Here is a 21,375-nt window from a genome sequence, read left to right on the forward strand (position 1 = left end):
TTGTTGAAGTTGCAAAATTTAAAATTGGGCAAATGCTTAGTTAAGATATCCTGGGCAACTTTAACTTGATTCCTTGTGCATATACATTATCACTTGGTTTCAAATTACTTGATTGCATACTATTTTTTTCAAATGGCATCAGTGCCATTTGATGGATGGGATGGCTGATAGGGAATGGATCAGGGCTGTATAATGATTGTCACCTGCTTCACTTATTGCAGCAAGTGGGAAGTGTTTAGGGAACAAGACACAGGACTGCAGCAACAGAGCTCTGAAATTTTGGAGGTGTAGATCTATATACCCCACTTTTTCCACTGCAGGAGTGCTGAGTTCATTCCTGTGAAGAGCTTGATTGAGCAGACTATGAACATCTAGAGTACTCTGAGAAAATATGCTTCTACTACATTAACCTTGACACCTCAAGCTGGAGGATGGTTGACAATTTTGGCCTTTATCTCTTTCTGCCTCATAGCTGGAGGTACAAAGCGATTGCACTAGTTGAGGTTCACCATACCAAAACGTCATGATAAGATAAAGCCATTAATGTTTTCTTAGAGACTGTGAGTACCTATGATGAGGAAAAAAAAAGCTCTGGAGAAATGAATGATTTTGTATTTAGCATAGTACAGAAATAACATGTAACTATTAAAACAAGAAAAGTACTTTAAATCAGTGTGAAAAAGCTGAATAATGTTTCACTCAATTAATACTATTGCTCCTATGCTCTGAATAGGAGAAAGAAAAGGAAGGAAAATGGCTTCACATATGCAGACTTCATCATAATTTCATTTATCATATAGTGTTTGTTTTGGTGTTTCTTGCTGCATTTTCTTTTTTCTGGATTCAGAGGCGAGTTGAGAAGTTCTTTCTGGTTTTTGTTGTTGGCTTTTGGAATTGAACTAATTTGCAGTCCTCAGATTTGTACCAGTTTTGAGAAGTGGGAAGCCACTATCATCTTTGCCTTATTTAGTGGGAGGGAAAATAGGAAGGGAAGAAGATGATCTATTAGATTTGTAAATTAATACCTTTTAGCCCCAAGCTTATATAATAAATGGAGAATAAGCAAGTGGACAGAGACACACTTGCCTCAAAGAATGACTCTGTTTCCAAATAGAATGTTTTAGGCTTCTAGTTAAGGTGTCTGAAGTAAGTAGAAAGTTTAGTCTTCTCTCAGTTGCACCTAGAGATTTCACCCTCCTAACAATTACATCTGGAATTGCATTGAGATATAGCTACTACTGTCTGATATATAGAGGAGCTGTGCTTCTGAGTACCACTGCAGGTACGTAACTCTAAAAACCACGTTCTTCAAATAATTAATGAGTGTGTGTTTTAACCTTGAAATACTTAATGTTATTGCTGGAAATACTCTGAATATAAAGTCCAGTTTCTCAGTGGATGAAGGTGTTTCCTGCTGAAACTCTAGCAGTCTGCCTGGTTATTGAGAAACGTCATATCCAATCTTCATAAAGCTAAAATGTACTGTGGAAATACTTTAATATTATTAGTTTTTAAACTCCACTCAAGGAGTAGGCTGGAGTCACATACATCTATTCAGTGATGGTGGCTATTGGCCAGCAAGAAAGGCCTCTCAGCATCATGTGTTAGGGCATAGTGCCAGACTGTCACAGCTGCAAAGTGTCCAGATAGAATTTGGCTTGTATCCTCTTAGTTTAGAGCACACATGAAGCAAACATGCAGGTGCCCATATGAAGTTGTATAGAATAAATACACTTAGTTGCTAATTCGCAATAGTCTTGTGAGTTTCATTCTGTGGACCCTTAACTTCCCCCTCACTTGGAACTTTGGAGTGTGCTAAGGAATTCTGTCAGCAGTTAGGTGAGGTGCTTAGAATCGTGTCTTCTGTATCGGCTATGCACAGTAATGACCATGAGTTGAACCTTGGTTTCCTTCAGTCTAGACTAGAGGTGCAATGAAGCCATTTCAAATGATTGACATAGGAATATTAACATTATTCTGAGGGAATTTTGATGTCAAAATTGAATTTTGATGAAGAAGTGATTTCATCCAATTTGTGTACTATATCATGCCAACTTACAAAATATTTGTACTAATTTCTGTGGAGGGGAAGACACTAGAGTTTGTTTGGAGAAGATGTGAGGATAAAGTCCTTAGATGATTCTCCTGCTGCAACAGGATCAAAAGCCTTCTGGACTCTCCTGCTTCTATTGAATTTGTTCTGAAATCAAAACTTGTATTTGTCATGACAAATACTTAGTAGGTACAGGTGATGTTTTTATCTTCTGAGATAAAATGACTAATGAAACACTATGAAGATTGCTCTATATTGAGAATTCGTAGAAACATTTCCAAGGACTTAGTGGGATTTTATCTCCTTCCTTTTCTGGACTATCTGTAATGTTTTGGGTACATATGTGATTAGGTTGGAATCCCCTTTAGACACTGTGAGGTTTTAGAGTGAATTCATTTTGTGCATGTTCAGAAATGCTTGTGGCAATTGCTAGCTCCTTGAAGCGTGTACACACTTTAACCTGAACTTTTGTTAAATGTAAACCAGAAGCTAAAGCACCCAGTTTAAAGAAAAAAATTGCTATGGGGAAGCAGCTGAAAATTGTATAATCAGTCATGGAGGATGGAGCACCCAAGACTGTAATTTCAGAATCCACTTACGGTGTTCCAAGTTAATGTTGCTGATGAATAAGGTGGCCTGATGCCTGGCTGCATTTTTCAATCTCCTCCCTTGTACCAGCATTTACCATTCATATAGCTATGTTGTCAGCCAGACCTATTCCCTCAAGTGCCCCTTTCAGCAGTAGCAAACTCTTAAATTGGCTAAAATCAATCATGATGCCCTGCACTGGCCAGACTGATCTCTTTCTCTGGGTCTATCGCTTGTGATTTGATTAAAAAAAAAAATTAGGCCGTTGTATCAGGTGCTTCCCCTGGTCACCTGCCATTTCAGGAGACAGCACCTTAAAATAAGCATCAAGCTTAGTCTGGATTATATGATCTGTGAATTCTGTGTTCATTGTGATGGATTTCTGTTTTTTAACTGGAAAACCAAGGAATTCATTTAAACGTCAGCAAGATCAGCTTCCACCTCCTTTAGTGAAAGCATTCAGGTTAGTCTGCTTGCCTTCAAATCCCAAACTGATTCTCAGGTTTCCCCAAGATGCCAGAAGTCCCATCTGTTCTCTACTCCGATGCCAGAATCTCCAGTGTCCGTTTTGGCAGTTGCAGTACTTTGTGTTTTTCTTTGCCAAAACTATCTTTGATATGGTAAAAGCCTGAAACTCTGGGAAATGTAAAATAGGGACACTTCAGCATCAAAGTGGTACAAACTGCTGTCATAACTGTATTTCCAATTTCATATACGTGTATGCTTCTTAAAGATTATGCTTCTATCACATACATTTCACACACAGCTGAATTTATCGTTTTCTGTGGAGCTGGGATAGCATTATAGAATTTATTTCCAGCTCCTTATGACGTGTTCTGGAATCCAGTTGTATTGGGAAAAGAACATGAAGTTTCTTGGGTTGGTTTGCAGATCTATTGTGGTATATGTAGCCCATGTATGTATATGACCAGTATTTTGGAGGAATGTATTAGAATGAATAACTTCTCTCTCTCTCTCTTTTTTTTTTCCCTTTTTTAAACAGAGGCTCCAACTTGGGAAAAAAGAAGCAACACATTTGTCACATACCAGGATGTGGCAAAGTATATGGGAAGACCTCACATTTGAGAGCTCATCTCCGCTGGCATTCTGGAGAGCGTCCCTTTGTTTGTAATTGGATGTTCTGTGGCAAAAGGTTCACTCGCAGCGATGAGCTCCAGCGACACCGAAGAACGCACACAGGTTTCCAGTCCTTGATTCTGGTGTATTTAACTGAAGGAGTGCTATGGACTGAGCTTGGATAAATAACTTTTAAGAGGAGAACAGATCTTTGAATTGGATTGCTTTTAAGGCAGTGTGATTTTTCCAAAATCAGTTAAATCTTATTTATACACTTGGGAATCTTTGGTAGGTCTGAGGAGATAAAACACACACCTCTTGATTCAGAACTGACATTTAAGCTGATGTTTAATGTAGCCTAATCAGAATACTTTGATTCAGGCTCAGCAATGTATTTCATTTGTTTGAACCAGATTATAACTCTTTTCCCATCTTAAAACTTCAATAAGAACAAAAGAGGACTAGGTGGCCTGGGGGTTAGATATCATTCCTATAATCAATGAAGAGCATGTGATGGTGCATCATTCTACAGCTTTTAGTTTTGTGGTTAGACCACCGATTAGGAACTTCAGGTTCACATTTCTCCTTCTGTCTAGTACAAAGAAAAGAAATTAATGTAGATATTCCACCTTATCAAGGAGCAGTTAGTTTAAAATCTGTTGTCTGTTTTATCTGTTTTCTTACAAACTGAATTCACATTTGCATTCAACAGAATGTTTACCTTTTAAAATCATAGTGTTGGAAAAAACCTGTAGATAAATAATTTTTTGTTTATCAGCATTTACATTGCTTAGAAAAATGTCTTTGGGTGTCTGTGAAAAACATTAATGTTGTTCTTAATGGTGTGCTTTTGTGTAGACATTTTGGATGCTAAATCCAAGCTGGTTACAGTTTGTCTGGACAGACAGGCTGATGGTTTTTAAAAATGGCAAGTTGAATGATCCAGTTCAGATGATGTGGTTAATAGATCCTAGTGTACCTGCCTACCAGTAAAATGTAGAGAACTGCAGGGATCTATCCTTTGACCTCTTAGAAGATTTTTATCATTGACCTGGAGGAATCAACAGAATTCTTCTGTTAACCTTCATAGGTTTGTGGATGACCCTAAACTGGGGTGACCAGTCAATGCACTTGATGGCAAGGCTGCTATTCAGAGGGATGGAGGCTGAAGGAATGGGTTAACAGGAATCCTAGGAAATTCAGCAAGAACAGTCACAAAGTACTGCACCTGGGATGGAATTAACACTTAGGGTAACACAGGCTAAGCATGGAAAGGTTGGAAACAGCTCTTCTGAAAAGTACCCAGGAGTCTTGATAGACAAGTGGAACATGGTCAAAGATCAGCAGCAATGATACCCAGAGCTGTATCAACAGAAGCAAGAACCCTGATCCCAGGGATTATTCCCTTCTTCTGGTTAGACTGCATCTAGAACATGGCATCTAGTTTTCAGCACCCAGTATAAGAAAGACACTGATGACAGGATTGAATTCACTAATGAGTGACCAAGATGATCAGGAAGCTGGAACATTTGCCTTATTCAGATGCACAAAGAGAACAGTAGTGGCAGGGAGGGGGGGCTTAGTAGTAATTCTCTAGCTACCTGCGAAGGCCATCCTTAAGAAGGCAGTTACTTTCCCTGATGAAGGTGTATTGGTTGAAGGATAATAGACAGCAGATGTATGTTGAAATAAGAAGGGTTCAGAACAGCTATAAATAAAAGCTTTTTAATTGTGGGAATAGCCAGGCACTGGAAGAGGATGTCTTTACAGTTCCTGCAGTCTCCATCCTTAAAGGTTCTCAAGAAAACTGGATAAATTCCTCAGCAACCAGATCTGATCTCCTAGGTGACTCCTTAGAAAGAGATCAGAACACAGACATTCAGAGGTCCTTTCAAACCTGAATTACCCTATGATCTTGTGTGTCAGTCTCAAGTGTGATTCTGCTATAGGTCATACAGTCTTCTCTGTGCATCATTTGGTAGGTTTTGTTCTCCTCCTAGAAGTTATTTATTGGTAATAATTGCAGTGAGACTTAGCAGCCTGAGCATATGAGATGGCTATATTCTCTAGCATGCCTGAAAGATCTCCCCAAGCTCAGTGACACACAGAAAATTAAATCAGTTCTTATATAAATTGTATGGGATTAGTATGGGTGTCAAGAAATGTAACACACAAGTTTATCATGTTCAATCACTTTCTTCCTCAGTATAATTCTAGTTAGAATTATGACTCTAAAAAGCATTGTTTAATTTTTAGTGTTCTTGATTATTTTTTTTCTTTCTTTGATAGGTGAGAAGAAATTTGTCTGTCCAGAATGTTCAAAACGCTTTATGAGAAGTGACCATCTTGCCAAACACATTAAAACACATCAGAATAAAAAAGGTATTCACTCTAGCAGTACAGTGCTGGCATCAGTAGAAGCAACATCTGATGATACTTTGATTACTGCAGGAGGAACAACACTTATCCTTGCAAATATTCAACAAGGTTCTGTTTCAGGAATAGGAACTGTTAATACATCTGGCACCAGCAATCAGGATATTCTTACCAACACTGAAATACCTTTACAGCTTGTCACAGTTTCGGGAAACGAGACAATGGAGTAAATATTACACAAGATACCTATTAATTGTGGTTATTTTTATACAGTAGTGAGAAGAATATTGTTCCTAAGTTCTTAGATATCTTTTTATTGATGTGCAAAAATTTTTGGATTGACAGTAACTTGGTTATACATGACACTGAAATGCCTTACTTTGTATGATATTCCATAGTATATTAAAATGGTAAAATTGCATGGGTTTTGTAGGTACTTTTGGAATCTAGAAGAGAAGAAATTTTACCAAGTTATATTAAAAAAAAAAAAAAAAGAATTTAACGATGGAAATGGTAGTCTAACCAAATGCATCAATCCTGTGTGGTTTAGTGTAAAAAAAATGAGAACATGTTGGTATTTATCTATTGTAAGATAAAAGAAGTTGATGGGTGAAAAGAAATCACATTATGATAAAAGAAATTTTGTAATTTTCTTGATGACTGGAATTTTTATTATGCATAACTGACAAATCAAGTTTCCAAGCAAATGTTACATAGTGTAGGCTTTACTTAGCTCATCAACTTGTCATTTTGAAGCTAATTATTTTAATTAGGTTAACTATGTACAATATTTTAAGCATTACTCTTGTAAGATTTTGCAAACTACATTTTAACATGGAACTCTAGGGATAGTCACCTTTTAAATCCTATTGAAAAGCCATGTTTAAGATTTAATTTGCCAAAATGATGTCTTGTTAATATTCTTTCAATAACCAAGGTGGGCAATATAACCAATGTTTAAAAAGCTTAAAATGTTAAGAAAAATAAATATGTATAGGTTGAAGCATTTGGGTGGTAAGGCAGATGTTATAGTGAAGTATATCCCTTCTTTTGAACATTGGAGGACCAAAAATAAGGTGTATTGCGTCTCAGCAGTGATTTTTATCAAATCTTTTTCCAAAAAAAACATCTGTATGCCAGGGCCTTAAAAGCCATCATGTAAATTACCAGTAAAATATAACATATGCAAATACAAAAGAAAAATCACTTTCACTTCCATATTGACAGTACTCCCAAACATATGGATATAGTCATAGTGAACTAGGGGGGTTATGAGGTTTTTGTTTGTTTGTTGTTTAGTTTTTGGTTAGTCAATCTGCATTTAAATATCAGCCATCTTTCCTTTTTTGCTTCTTCCCTTAAAAATTGTATGTATCCAGTACATTTAACTGATAAACATATATGTTTTTTATTATGCTGAATTTTCTTTTTATTTTTTAATTACTGTTTATATTTTCAATTATAGAAAATGTACAAAATGAAGTTATATAGCCAGTCTGTAAGTGCTATACCATTTTCAAAAAATGTACAACAATAATTACTGCAGTTCACCTATTTACAAACATTTGGAAATCTGTTCATTTGTTATTCTTAAAACCACCTCAAATTTAAAGGCTACCTTATTGTACGTTTAAAAGTGTATTATAACAGTGTGGTAGTTAATAAAACACTATTTTTTTTTTCTTTTGACTTGAGTTTACTGTGCTTCTTGTTAACTAACAAGGTGTAATTTCATAATATGTCTTGATAGCCTGAGATGTTTTATTATTTTGCAGTAGGTGGTGGGAAGCAGAAATGTGTTTTCTTTCCCTGTGGACACAGAGATGGTAATTTTCCACCTCCTTGCTCGCAAACCCCCATGTGTATGTGCGTGGACACGAATGTGCTGTGTTGGTGTAGTGGGGATGTTTTGCTCTCATGTTGAGCAGGGCATGAAGGATATGTAGGCCCCATCCTATAGGCTGTGTTTAAGTCCTCTGACACATGCACAGTACATGGAGTATTAATAAGGAGCTGTGACTAAGTGAGAACTATGAGATTAAAGAGAGTAATGGTTGTATATAATGCTCTAATGACAGTGAAAAGCTTTTATTTGTGAAGTCTAAAGTTTTGGAGTATCAAATGACAGAGGATAGACCAGGATAATTTAGGATAAACCAGGTACAGTTCAGCCTAGAAAAATGAGAACTGGAAGTCATGTAGGAAAGATGTTCTGAATTTGCAATTAGGTGGAAAAAAAATTAATGCAAGTCTTTTAGAGATTCAGAGCAACAGGAATTGACAGGTACAGAGAAAAGGGAGTTAATTCAGCATCAGTTTAATTGTCTGTTTAATAAAATGAAAGGATGAAATTGGTTGGGATGAGAGCAGCAGCTTGAGGGAAGACAGTTCTGCTTAGACTTGCAGTGTTCCGTGGATGTTGTCAATATATTAACATGCTCTGAATCCCTTCCTTTAGGCAGGTGGATGGGCTTGGTTTTCAAAAGCTGTTGTAGTGTACAGAGCATATTAGTGTGTTTCTAATACTTGGATTCTGTTCCTCATCTCTTAGCCATAAGTAGCTGTATTAATGCATTATTTTATGTGGGAGGGAAGAGGGCTATTTCCTTATTCTAGCTGCTTTTCACAAGTTTTATGGAATGACACTTTTACTGATGTTCATGTGTGGATGAAGCTGTTTTGGTGTCAATGGTTTTGATGTCTCATTGCTGAAGATGAGATCGGTTTATTTCTCAGAGCTTTTATGCTCACTACATCAAGTAGCTACTTTCATTAGTGTTTAGGTAGCACATAGATATGTTGTTGTTAAGCTTCAGAAGGTAGATGTTTTGGAAGAACTAACTCTGGAAGTCTCATGGAAAGCCTGCAGCCAAAGGGCCCAATGGCTCATAACTCCCTGCTCTCCTCTAGGGCAAAGATTCACGAGCTCAAGATCTTTGGTGTATCTAGGATTGTTGCTACCTCATGGCCTCTTTTCTGGTTCTCCAGGCATTCATGTGATACCAAGACAAAAGTATGCATTTTGTAGAATGCTTTCCAGTTCTTCATGGGTTCCTGACAATGGTTGCTTGATTTGCTTCTTGCTTCTTACTGGTACAGTCTGACATTTTACATACTTATTTTCATGTCGGGCTTCTCGCTTTGTATGGTTTCTTGGTAAGGTAGCCTTTAGATCCTTGGTTGGTTTTATCTCTTACAGTCTTCTGCAATCACTAAATAAGAAGATCTTAAAACTGGGTCTGCAAGAGAGCATGAGTTTGAGAGCATCCTGTATTACCAATTTCAGTGATTCAACTTTCAGTAAGTACAAGGCCTGTACATACACTTGCTATAATCTCAGTATTGTGTTCATTCCTGAATGAACTAATGGTTTGATCTTTGCAAGTTGCAAACTAACACTAATTCTTGCAGAAAACAAGAGCTTTTAATAATTGTTAATTACCAGGTCAAGGAGCAGTATGACTAAGGACTGTATCATCATCACTGAAAGGCTTGTAAGGAGCCAGATTTCTGGTCTGATTATGAAGATTTTCTTCTGGCAAGGGACTCTGCCGAGCACGTTTTTGGGCTTGTCTGAAAAAGAAATATCAGGCCTTAGTTTTAGGCATTTTGAACAGCTGGAATCAAGAAGATAAGCTTTGCCAATGGCTTCAGGAAAGCTCTGATATGTTCTCTCAAAGTTGTTCTGGGTGTTGGGGAATGAAGGAATGGACTTAATAGTCACCTGTCAAGAGTGGTTCTTGGCTTGTTTAAGTGAAGAACTAATGAGCAGCCGGCTGTCTTTCCTCCAGATTTTTACCACTACCATTAACACCAGGTGTGTAGAGCATGTACTGTAAAAAAGGGCAGAAGATGACATGGCTGACTTAACTAGACAGGAATAGAGCCATTTTTCACAACAGGAGTACTAGTGGTTGGCATCAGGTTGTTCTGTGCTCTAGATTCTAAAAGATTGTATCAAAAGGAAGCATTTTTTACAAGCCATTTTACATATAATTCCTTCTTTCATCTTGGAACTAAGGGAAAAGAAAGCCATTTCTGACTCAAAACAGTGTGTCTGTAATTCCAGAGCTCATTTGGCATCTTGACACTGTACAAGCCTTTATTTGGACCAGTTGGTACCCTTCTCAAGCCTTATTATTGTGGAGTTGGCAGAAAATGCTATGGAAATTACCTGCAAGCAAATAACCTTCCCTCCCCAGCTATGCCTTCTCTTCTGTCAGAAGACTCAGTTAGACAGATTTTGAGCTCAACATGAGATGGACACCACCAGGAAATGGTTCCAAAGGCAAGATTTAGAACTATTTGTTGCTTGAGCACCACTTTTCTTACAGCCTCCAAAAGTTCAAATCTTGACCATGCTCCTGGCCTGCCTACAGATATAACAAAATTTACTTCTGTATATACCTTGCAACATAGCTGCATTTTCCACAAAATTTGTTGAAGAGCAATACCTTTACAAGGATTATAGGATGACAGATTGCCATAGCAAATAATTTTCAAACAGCAAAAATGAGTTCATAAGTGGTATCACAAAATCCAACACACCTTTCTTTGTAAAGGTCTTTCAGGTAAGAGTCTCGTGGGCCCCTGACAAGAAAAGAACCATCAGAGAGATGGTTGAGTTGGGTACCAGACATGGACTAAATATCACTGAAATTTCACGTTATCTAAAGGAGTCCCTGACTCACATATACTGGGTAACCCACCTACACACATTCTTAACTTCTATGTTTCTATGGAACCTACTCTTCTATGTAAAGTATGCACAGAATTTTATTTATCATTTATGCACAAACACCACAAATGGCTACTTCATCACAGTTGCTTCCTAACTGGATGTTTTTCTTCCATCAGGACTTGTTTTGATTTGACAGACAAACAGCAGGGAATGTAACAGAAGGAAAACATCAGATTTGCAGGGAAAATCAATGGGATTCTGTTCATGTGATTACCCTGTGGTGGAGGCATCATTATGATATTAGGTGGGACTGCTCTACATTTACTGCTTAAAATGATTCTTGATTTCTGTCTAGGCCATTGCATGAATCATTATCAGTACCTCAAGAAAGTAGTAGAATACAAAAAGATCTTACTGCTTCTGCCATTGTGGTTTTGGAGAGTTTAATTCTGTCAGCCATTCTTCACTCTAGAAGGTACTGGACTGTGATTCTAGTACTACAAATGTAACTGCTGGAGCGTTTGGTGGTGAAAATGATGGCTCTGAAAGAGTGGTAGCCAGGTCTTACATTGTTAGCTTGGCTGCAACCTGCATTGGGACCTTCCACTTTTCTGAGCTTCTGCTATTTCTGTTGTACTCTTTGCCTATTTCTGAGGTGTTGAGCACAAGCTAATCTGGCACAGCTGTATCCCTTAGTATGTAAACATTGGCTTCCTGTTGGGACCTCAGTTGTAGCCTTGCATAAAGAAACATGTAATATGCAAGTGTGCTTGAAACAGATAGACACAGGGCTGTCACACTTTTCAAGAGCAGCATGGGGGTGCAGCATAAGACAACCTGAGGTATGTGACTGGGTAAAAAGCAGCTTCTCCAGACACCGAACAAGCAGGTTAGAAAAGAGTGCTCTTGTGGGCTGGTAGGAAGATTTGTGAACATGGGGACAAAATGAGGATGGTGGGAAAGAGGTAGGAACAGATGGATTGGATAAGTTACTTGGAGTAGGGTTGCAGAACACAGTGGAGACAAACAATCATAAAAGTTAATATGGTTTATGGATCCTAATCCCTGGTATTTCAGCGAAACCTTCTGGAATATGAGTTGCACACAAGTGTGACTGCAGCCATTTGGGGGGGGCTGTTGATGAGTCAGATAAGATGCAATAAAGCAAGGAAAGGGCACTCAAAAAATTGAGAGCTGCATAAAGCTTTTTGACATTCATGATGCTTTCATAGCAGTCCTTACTGGCTTTTGGTTCTTTACTGACCTGTGCACTTGTCTGTCTTGTAATTTTCCTGCTAGGTCATGGATACCATAATCCCAGCAGAAGCCCACATGCTAGACTGAGATTTACCATAATATGCCTTATTTCTTGCAGACTAAGGAAACTTGTACCTGGAAATGTGCACTACTCTAGGTGATTTATGATGGAGAAAACCAGATATGCATTGAAGCTTGAACTTGTGCTGCTTCAGCCACGTTTTGGCTCAATCCTTTCATTTGGGGTACAAGGATATTGTGTCTATCTTAGGAACTAAGTACAGGAGAATGGATTGGGCCTGGGGCAGCATCAGGCTTGCTTGCGTCTTCACTTCTGTGGCTCTTTTGCACGTTGGTTTTATTTATTGTCTGAGGAAAAGGTCATTTCCCAGTTACCCAGGCCTTGTTTCCCTGCTGTGGTGAGGGCCCTGGCAGCCGCCCTGGCACGCTCCAGGCCCCAGAGGACGCTGGTGGTGGGCGCAGGGCCAACAGGCCCCTCAGATGCCTTGGCCCCACAGACCCCACCCATGGCAGCACAGCCCCACAGACCCCATGGCCTCACAGCCCCACAGACCCCACGGCCCATCAGACCCCAGGGCCTCACGGCCCATCAGACCCCACAGCCCATCAGACCCCATGGCCCCACAGACCTCTCGGCCCCTCAGTTCTGCGGCTACCACAGGCCTGTGCACACAAACAGCACATGGAGCACAGCTTGAGTAACATTTTGGCTTTTGGGGAGCATCCCAAGGGCTGCCCAGGTCCTGCTGAGAAGGAAAGGGACAATCAGGAGCAGGCATGGGCAGAGGTGTGACCGTGTGGCATCGGCAGCCTTTGTTTTTAGTGGTGCTTGGCCGGCGTGCTGCCATGCCAGTGAGACGTGAGGCAGTGCCATAGGCAGCCATAGGTGTCACAGCCTCGTGTTCCTGATGTACATCCCGAGCTCTGTGTGGGGATATTTGTGCCAACGCTGCCATCTGAGGTAATGGGATCTAATAATAATTTTTCCATGTACATTTTTATTGTTTTTACTGCTGTTTTTACTACATGTAATGTGTCCTAAACACATAATTATTTAATAGCTTCCAAAGGAGCTATTCAAGTTTTTTTTTTTTCCTGTAAAAAACACACCTTTTAAAACTATATGAATTCTTAATGTAATTTTGGGTCTTTCCATGCATTTCTTAAAAAAAAAAAATACCTCCCCAGTCAGTATTTACCTGAAGAATTAAAATAGTTCAATTTTCAGTTGCGCTAATTAGCTCTTTATGGGACAATTTTGTATTTGCTTGTCAGAAATTTGGAGTGAGGGGTGTTTCCCAGCTTCCCTGAAAGTCTTAACAATCTTCAGAGGTAGAAGTAGGTATAAAAATATTTCAAATGCACGAGGATTGAAGGATGTGGCAAATTTTACAGTTTTCCTGTTCAGAACACATACAATACTGAACACTAGTGAGTGGGAAAATCATGGTCAGCTCAAAACGTGGCCAGCAGAGTAAGGGAGGTGAGCTGTCACCTTCCAGTGTTAATCCCTTCACTGCCTTCGTTTTCAGCCTCCTTTAACGCTTGTCTCTTCTGCAGCTCTACAAATTTCTTAGAAGCCTCTTTGTTCCTCTTGCCTCCTCATGCAAGAGCAACAGATGTTTCCTGTCTGTTTCTGGAAGGCAGAGAGCTTTGCGGTAGAAATGGTCAAAACTTTGTTCTGTCCTGCTTATGGGTGAGACTGTGGGTGAAAAAACAAACTGAGCACCCTGTTCTGGAATGCTGAATGTGTAAAAAGGGGGCAGAATTAACTGGCCTGTTGTCACTTCAAGGGATCTTTACATCTGGGAATGTTAAGGTAAAAAAAGCTGTTTGTTAATTTCTCTTGTCCAGTCATTGCATCGGTTTCAAAATTTATTCAAGACTGCATTATTCCATCTGTATAATCTCCTGCAATAAAGCCTATACAAGTAGAGAAAAGTCTCACTTCTATGAAAATATCTAATTAAGTTTAGAAATTTGTGGATAATTTATTGCTTAAACACAAGTTATATCTTTTCATTTTGAAATATTTTATAGCAAAAGTCATAAAGGGTTTGCCACATTAAAGCTTGGTTCAGCATTACACCACAAAAAGTAAGTCAGGTGAAACAGTCTTATTATTTTGAGTGAGAGCTCTAAATTTTCACTCAATGTTCATGACTTTTCTCATACTTTAGAAACAGACTAGTTTTGAAATTGAGCACCAAACATTGTAAGAAGATTGTAGATTTCAGAACCAGAGCATGTAAGCAGTTGTGAAGGATTACAACAATTTTAAAAAAATTATTAGTAACCTAAGTTATTAAAAAATTACCACCAACCCTCCCCCCGACTTGGCATGTCAAATATAAACAGTTTGCAATCTGAATGTTTAAAGACTGGTGTGTGCATGCAAAATGTGATTTGTTTTTCAAGTGCAGTGTTCAGTATGTATTAGTGATCCCTGCAATTTAAACTGACATTTCTCTTTGAGTATGTTTTAACCTGTGCTTAATCTGAGGAACACTTGAAGTAGCATAACTGGAAAATGCCACAGAGGCCAAAACTTTTCTATTCTTTTCTCATTTAGTTTCTGTTTGACAGCACACTTTTTGAAATGTCCATTTAGTGTGTGCAGATTACTTGTGCATAGCAGGCAAATGAAATATGAATTTACAATCCCAAGACTTCAAAATGTATTTGAGGATTGTGAGGTAATGTGGGGCTTTGTTGTTTATCATTGCTTGTTAACTCAGATCCCTATTTATTGAAGCATGGAAGTTTTGTATGTGCTAAGGAAGAAAAATGGAAAGGTCCAAGACAAGCTACAAACCTGAGCTAGGAGTACAAACTTTCCTGATTCTCTTCAGCCAGGTAAGCATAAATACTTGCATGAAACTGTTAAACTTTTTAGTTCTATTCTCTCTCATTCTTTTCATTTCAAGAAGGACTACAGAAGGCATGCTAATGGCAATCTTAAACATCTATACAGTTACTTCATTTAATCTCAGGATTGTGGTTGAATTTTATCCCCCTGGATGTTTACAGGATGCAGAATTTCATTCAGGGTGTTTATTAATTTGAGGCAGCTGCTTTAATGGAAGAATCTGTCACATTTGGATCAGAAGCACACTGTTTCTGACAGTCATCTCTCTGTCTTAATATTTTATTTCTCTATCTCTTCCCTATTATTTATTTTCCCTAACTTTTATCTCTCAAGAGTCCTGTCTTTTGTCTCTCCCTGTTGTAGAAAGTATAAAGAGTTGTTTTAGCCTTTCTGAGCAATTATTAGTTCTTACACATAAAAAACTTTGTACAGTGCATTACTGACTTTTGCTAGATTCCTTTTGATAGAATTTCTGCTGTTACCATCCAGAACTCCAAATTCTGGAGCAGTTGTCCTTCCATTTTAAAAGACTTTTGAACATCAGAATGTGACATGAGCATGTGACCATATTTGACAATATCATGGTTCAGAATTTGGGGTTTGCTCTACTGAAAAACCAAGTGTCATTCTGAAAAATCAGACTCCATCTCAGGCCAAGCTTGGCTCTCTAAGTATTCAGCTGTATAAAATGGCCATTAATTTGAAAGTTGTGCCCACCTATGAAAAAAGAGATGGCTTTGACTGCTACAAAAGTTATGGCTTGAAATCTGTTAAATAAATAAAGCTGCATTGAGGAGAAGAGGAGTACTGGCTACAAAGGCAGCCCAAAAACTGTGAGCTACCAGCTTAGAGATCTGCTAATTACTGTTGCAGAATGGGACTGTTTCTGAAACTATAAAAGCACAATTAAAGGTACAGCAAGCAAATAATAGCTTCAGTACTCTTTATGGAAATAAAATATTGCTGAAATGGAGGCTGATAGAAAGAAGGAAAAATGTTTCCTTTCCAAAAGAATGTTGTTATTTAGAAAGAAAAATAAAGTAATTTTGTCTATCATTTTGAATTTCTTATATAATAGGGTTTTTGGTTTTCTATTTTTTTCATCCTGTCTCTTAGATTCAATTATCTTCCGACTTCCTCATACTCAATTTGGCCTTGCTGGAAAAAAGTTAAATGGCATGGTCAGCCCACACATCTATTACAGAGATTCACTTAGACTGGAGTAGAGGCAAGTAGAAAAAAAATCTTCCAACTAAACCTTTTTGGGACATAACATAATGGACTTTGAAATAAAAGGTGGAGCTTCCAAAAAAACGGTGCTTCTTCCAAGGCCACTGATGGAGGGGAATGTTTACCTTACAAGAGAAAAAATGTAGCAGCTTTGGCAGCAAAAATGGAGAAAAGAAGCTGATAGAAACAAATTGCTAGATGAAATAAAAAATATTTGGCAAAGAAGCAGAGGAACACAGATTCTGAAAGAGTCCTCAAACAGCTTACTATCCTTAGAGGCCAATTAAACCTGAATCAGTCAGGAAAGACAGAAAGAGCCCACTGCAAGCTTAATGAAAATTTATATCAGGCAAAATAAAGCCCTGAGATTATTGTCATATAAGGTGTAGAATGCTAAGAGAAACAAGCTAGCTTGGCTATTAATGATACCAGAGTGGTATTTACATTTAAAACAAAATATATTTGTAAGGTCTTTGAAGGTTTTATGTGTCCATCTGTATGCTAACAAAAAATCAGCTCCAGCTGACAAAATATTTTATGTAATGAAGCAAATATGCCCCCAGGTTCCAGCTGCCCAAATCACCATTTGAAGCTATCTGAGTAAGAAAGAAGTTAGAAAGTATCTTCAGAAAATTGCTAGCCAGCTTAGAGATTGTGTCTTTTAAATACTTCTAAACACCTTTCTTAGCAACTTGTAAAGACTGATTGGCTTTTGCTTTTGGTAGGTTGATGCATTGCTTAGCAAGAGCTGGCTGTAGCAAATCTGTTAAATGTCATTGTTGTACATTATAGTAGAAGGATATAATCACTGACAAAGACACAGGTTAGAGTAAGGTCACCAGTTACTCAAAAAAAATAGATAGTTATGTCTCTTGCCCTGTGTCTCCATGCCTTGGATCTCTGGCAGTCATTTAGAGGTGTGGCAATTGAAGGCTATTTTACTGGCATACCACTTTATAGAAAAAGAAGCTTAAGTAGGAAACTTGTGTTTTCATTTTCCCTATAAGTCTCCCTAAAGCGTCAAATATAAAAATAAATTGGAGTGATTTGTAACTCAGAGTTAAAATCAATTCTTCTCAAATTTCCACTCTTCAGACATATAATTTTAGCATCTTCAAATGAAGCATAAACCAAACCTCTTGCGACTGCCATCTTAGCTGTCTTGAAAGTCAGTTGTGTTCTGGGTTGATAGACACCACTGCCTCTCTTCTTTCACAGGGTGCTCCTATCATAGTGAAAAATTTCAGATGGACCCTGAATTTAGAAAACTTAAGAGGTAAGATCTAAACCCCGCAAATTACAAAAGGCAAAGGGAACAAAGGAGTAATTTATATTTGATCTAGAAATAAACATCCAAATTATATTCCATATCTCATTGTTTAGTTTTCTTAAGGGCAGAGAAAATCCAATGGATATAGGCTCAGTAGAGAAGATTAGTCCTCATCCACAGGATTTTTTTGTTGTTTGCATAGGATTTCCCATATTTGCCTTCAAAATTCAATTGCAGAATTTTGAAACATTTCTGAACCAATTTCTGCATGCTTTAGGGTAATACATTTTATTCTTCTTTCTCTATATCTACCTGTTGAAGTACTTCCTATGGATATACAATGCTGTAATTGCTTTTCATGCTCTAGAGTTTCTGATTCCCTTACAAGTAATATATAATTAAAAATACTTCTAAAGATTGAGAATGTAGATATCTATCACTGTATACAATTTTTAAAAGTTAGAATTTAAATGAATTTTGTTGCTTTATTTCTCTGTAGTAAAAACTGTTATTCCAATAATTTTTACTTTATTGATTGATAAGGACTCAACTACATGAAAGTTCAGATGTAGGCCCAAGTGCACTTTAGCCTCCTGTTAGGATGTCTGCTGATCACCAAAACCTTGTTGTTCCTTGTAAATGAGGCTGTTTCTCAAAATGTCTGAAGTCCTTATAGAGAGCACTGAATCAGCTTTCTCCTTTTGACAGCTGGCTTGCCTCGTGTAAATACCTCCCTCCAGTAAGGTGCACATCAATGCAATCCCTCATGGATACGTTCACTGCAGCCCCAAGTGCTTCTTTCCATGTGTAAGCATTTGAGAGTACCTTGGTCCTGCAATGAGGTATATCAGCTAATGACTTTGTAATGTGTCCTGTCACAAAACAGACAATGAATTGAGCATGCAGACTATGAATCGACTCTTCATATGTGATCAGCTGGAGTGCAAGATGGGTTTAAATGCCTGCTACCATGTTATCCTCATATCTATGCAGTCATTGTAGACCTCCTGCTGCTGAAAGGTTTCTTTCAGAAATGTGAGTATTTTACCCCCATCATCTCCCTAAATTATGGCCCTGCATTTGACTTACTGACAGATTCCACTTGAACTGAAACAGTTACAATGGCTGGCCACACACAATACCTGAGGATGTGAAAATGTATTTTGAAAAGCCACAAAGTAAAGCAACCTTCTTGAAGAATTAATGACAGTAAGAACTTATTTACCCATATCCTAATAAGAGGGAGATATGGTGCTTGATACTGTGTCTGGTTATGAGTATGACAAGAAGACACATATGAAATCCTCATAATATTTTTTTGTTTAGATTAGTGAAAACAAAATAAGGCTTTCTTTTGTTTTTAGAAAGAAACTGTAGGGTTTTTTCCATGACTTTGTTCTCATGATGGCCAGTAACACATAGCAACAGTACTAAGGCTGTATCTGCTTTTTGTACATTTATCAAAGCAGCAGTTTCCCTACAGAACTAGAATAAGGGCGTTTATATCCACATATATATGAAAAGTATGGAAAGAGTATATATATAAAACTTGGGTGGCAAGGAATAATTTTGTTCCTGAGATATAAATTTGAAAGGGAAATTCTTAAGGCCTGTTTATCATTTATTTTTATGTTCTCATTAGAATTAAAATACCAAGTGATTGCAAAATGTTCAGATCCAGAAGAGATCATTATTTTTATCTTATTCACCCCTCCAGAATTCCCACGCTTGAATTCAAAGGAAGAAGATCCCAATTTGGGACTTTTTATTTTTTTTTACTCTGCAATCTAAACAGTTCACCTTTTCTTTCAGGCCTTATCACAGAGTTACATGAAGACCATGACACAAAATTCCTTTGGAAAAACAAAGATGCAGAGGAAGACAGTGAGTATTTAGTAAAGGGAAGCAAGGGTTAAGGCCTGGAACTGCAGAACAGCTGGAATATGTTAGTTTTACAGGAAGTCAGCCTGGAGAGGGAGTGTGAACTGCCAGCAGGTGGCTGGGAATGGCTGGATAAGGTAGTGGTGGGACTGGAAGAGAGCTCTGCCTCTTACTGAGATGATTCAGCCCATTTCAGCCTGTTTTTCTTTGTAACAGGGGACTTTTGTCAAAGCCCATTACAGTAAATTTAGCATTTCCTTTAAATATAACAGGTTCTGGATCTAACCCTGCTCGTTTTGACAGTTTTTGTTTGCCCTGCCTCTTAAAGCTTTACCTTGTTCTTTCTCAGGTGAGGAAGAAAGAGCTGGTTGGTTGCTAGACAGGCTTCAAAGGGTGAGACACTCATGGGTCCCTTGGAGAAACTGCCTCCAAGTCAAGCAGACACTGTTTTGTTAAGAGGAGCTGCAGCAGACAAGTGTGGGAAGAAGGGTCTGCTGGGGTTTCTCTCCCTTTTGCAGCAAGGAAAGTTATGCTGACAGAGACAGCTGCTCTTACCACAGTGATGCTTTGCTGTGGTTTGCAGGACTGGTCTGTGTCCTCCAGAAGTCCTAATCATGTTTTGCTGTGGGTGGCACTGTACAAACACAAGAAGCTGGTCCTGCTCCAAAGACCTTGCAGTGTAGGTGTAACCAGGAAGCAGAAGACCCGATGGAAGTGCAGATCTGGGAGCATAACACAGCAGTTTTCTCAGCATTTAACTGACACAGTGGTAAAATACACAAGCCAAACCAACCAACCAACCAAACCAACAAAAAAAAACAAAACAAAAAAAAACCAAAACAAAACAAAACAAAACAAAAAAAAAAAACCAAAAAAAACCCACCACAAAACAAAAAAAACCCAAACAAACAAACAAAAAAAAAAAACAAAAAACAAAACCCCAAACAAACAAAAAAAACAACCCACAAAGAAAGTTTGAAGGAAGGATTTGAAGATAACATGATCCTGCACAATTATTTCTGAAAATCTCCTCCTGAGCATGAAGAGCAGTGTAGCTAAGATATATGTGTTATTATTTGACCATCCAACAGGATGACGTCTGGCAAAATTAGAAGAAACCAAGATGGTAAGAGCTTGGAGAAGACTTTTATCTATATGGATGGTTGGGAAAATCTTTACCTCCTTCACTAAACATCAAGGCTCTGTAATTATTGTATATAGCTATTAGAGGACCTATAGAGAAGTCTAAGTTGAAGATATCTGAATTATTTGTTTGAGGAATCAGCAGGATGGCTGTATTATGACAGGAGACCTTGTGCAAGGTTAACTTGGAGAGAGAGAAGGGTGAGGATAGTAACAGCTCTGTTTCAGCCACAATGATATTCAGCTAGTGATCTAGAGACAGCTGTCAGAGAAAGGATGAGAATGTTTGTACTGAAAGATGCAGGTGTTAGGGAACTGAAGTACTTTGTGTTGGCATGTGTACATTAGAGGGATTTATTTTTGAAGTCAAAAGAGGTAATATCTGGGGCTGAGGGAAACACTAACCAAAGACAGAGTCCCAAAGAAGTTGCAGTGTAGGTGTACGATTAGAGACTTCAGATGCAGACAGAGGAGCACAAGAAACAAAATGCCTGACAGAAATCTGGAAACTGGAGCGCAAAATCACAGGAATTTAGCCATAGAGTCCCTGCAAATGCAGGCAGATATTAGAAATAAAAGAAAATGTTAGATCCCAGTCAAGAAAGACCAGTGCATCATGAAGAGTGTTGCTGACTTTCGAGGTCAGCTCAGATGGTGTACCTCAGAAAAAAATTCAGACAGAAGAGATGGAAGCAAGTTTAGAAAGTACATACCATTATCATACAAAGGTGAGCATATTGAGGGTTGGTGGCAGTTAGGAAAATGTTCTACAGAGAATATAAGAAGGCTTTTTACAGACAGAATATCTTAACATTTGAAGGAGCAAACTGCAACCAGAAATCCAATTCTCTCATAAATTAAATACTCATCACTAAAGTGGTCTTCTGTATATTGTTACATGGCAATACCCTTGTTGGTAAATTTTGTTG

At 38.1% G+C, this 21,375-nt stretch overlaps 1 protein-coding gene and 1 long non-coding RNA gene across 5 annotated transcripts in view; both read left to right on the forward strand.

Annotated features, from left to right (window-relative positions):
• The window catches only part of SP3 (Sp3 transcription factor), a 34,691-nt gene extending 26,908 nt beyond the window's left edge, over positions 1–7,783 (forward strand). For both annotated transcript variants that reach the window (XM_071434883.1, XM_071434884.1), the window contains 2 exons: positions 3,645–3,841; positions 6,008–7,783. In XM_071434883.1, coding sequence (XP_071290984.1) covers positions 3,645–3,841; positions 6,008–6,324 — 514 coding nt within the window. In that variant the 3' untranslated portion in view covers positions 6,325–7,783. The remainder of the gene's footprint in view (positions 1–3,644; positions 3,842–6,007) is intronic.
• Positions 7,784–8,969: 1,186 nt separating this feature from the next.
• LOC139593669 (uncharacterized) lies at positions 8,970–19,624 on the forward strand. 3 transcript variants are annotated; one of them, XR_011680364.1, is made up of 6 exons: positions 8,970–9,394; positions 11,131–11,250; positions 14,792–14,909; positions 17,371–17,428; positions 18,309–18,457; positions 19,235–19,624. It is a non-coding gene; the product is annotated as an uncharacterized lncRNA (long non-coding RNA). The 3 variants fall into 3 exon arrangements; XR_011680366.1 differs by lacking the exons at positions 8,970–9,394; positions 11,131–11,250 and adding an exon at positions 10,967–11,079; XR_011680365.1 differs by lacking the exons at positions 8,970–9,394; positions 11,131–11,250 and adding an exon at positions 13,550–13,872.
• Positions 19,625–21,375: the final 1,751 nt, after the last annotated feature.

Source organism: Agelaius tricolor, unplaced genomic scaffold (genome assembly GCF_023055355.1).
Source record: "Agelaius tricolor isolate 1412-34295 unplaced genomic scaffold, bAgeTri1.0.p SCAF_10, whole genome shotgun sequence".
Classification (NCBI taxonomy): domain Eukaryota; kingdom Metazoa; phylum Chordata; class Aves; order Passeriformes; family Icteridae; genus Agelaius; species Agelaius tricolor.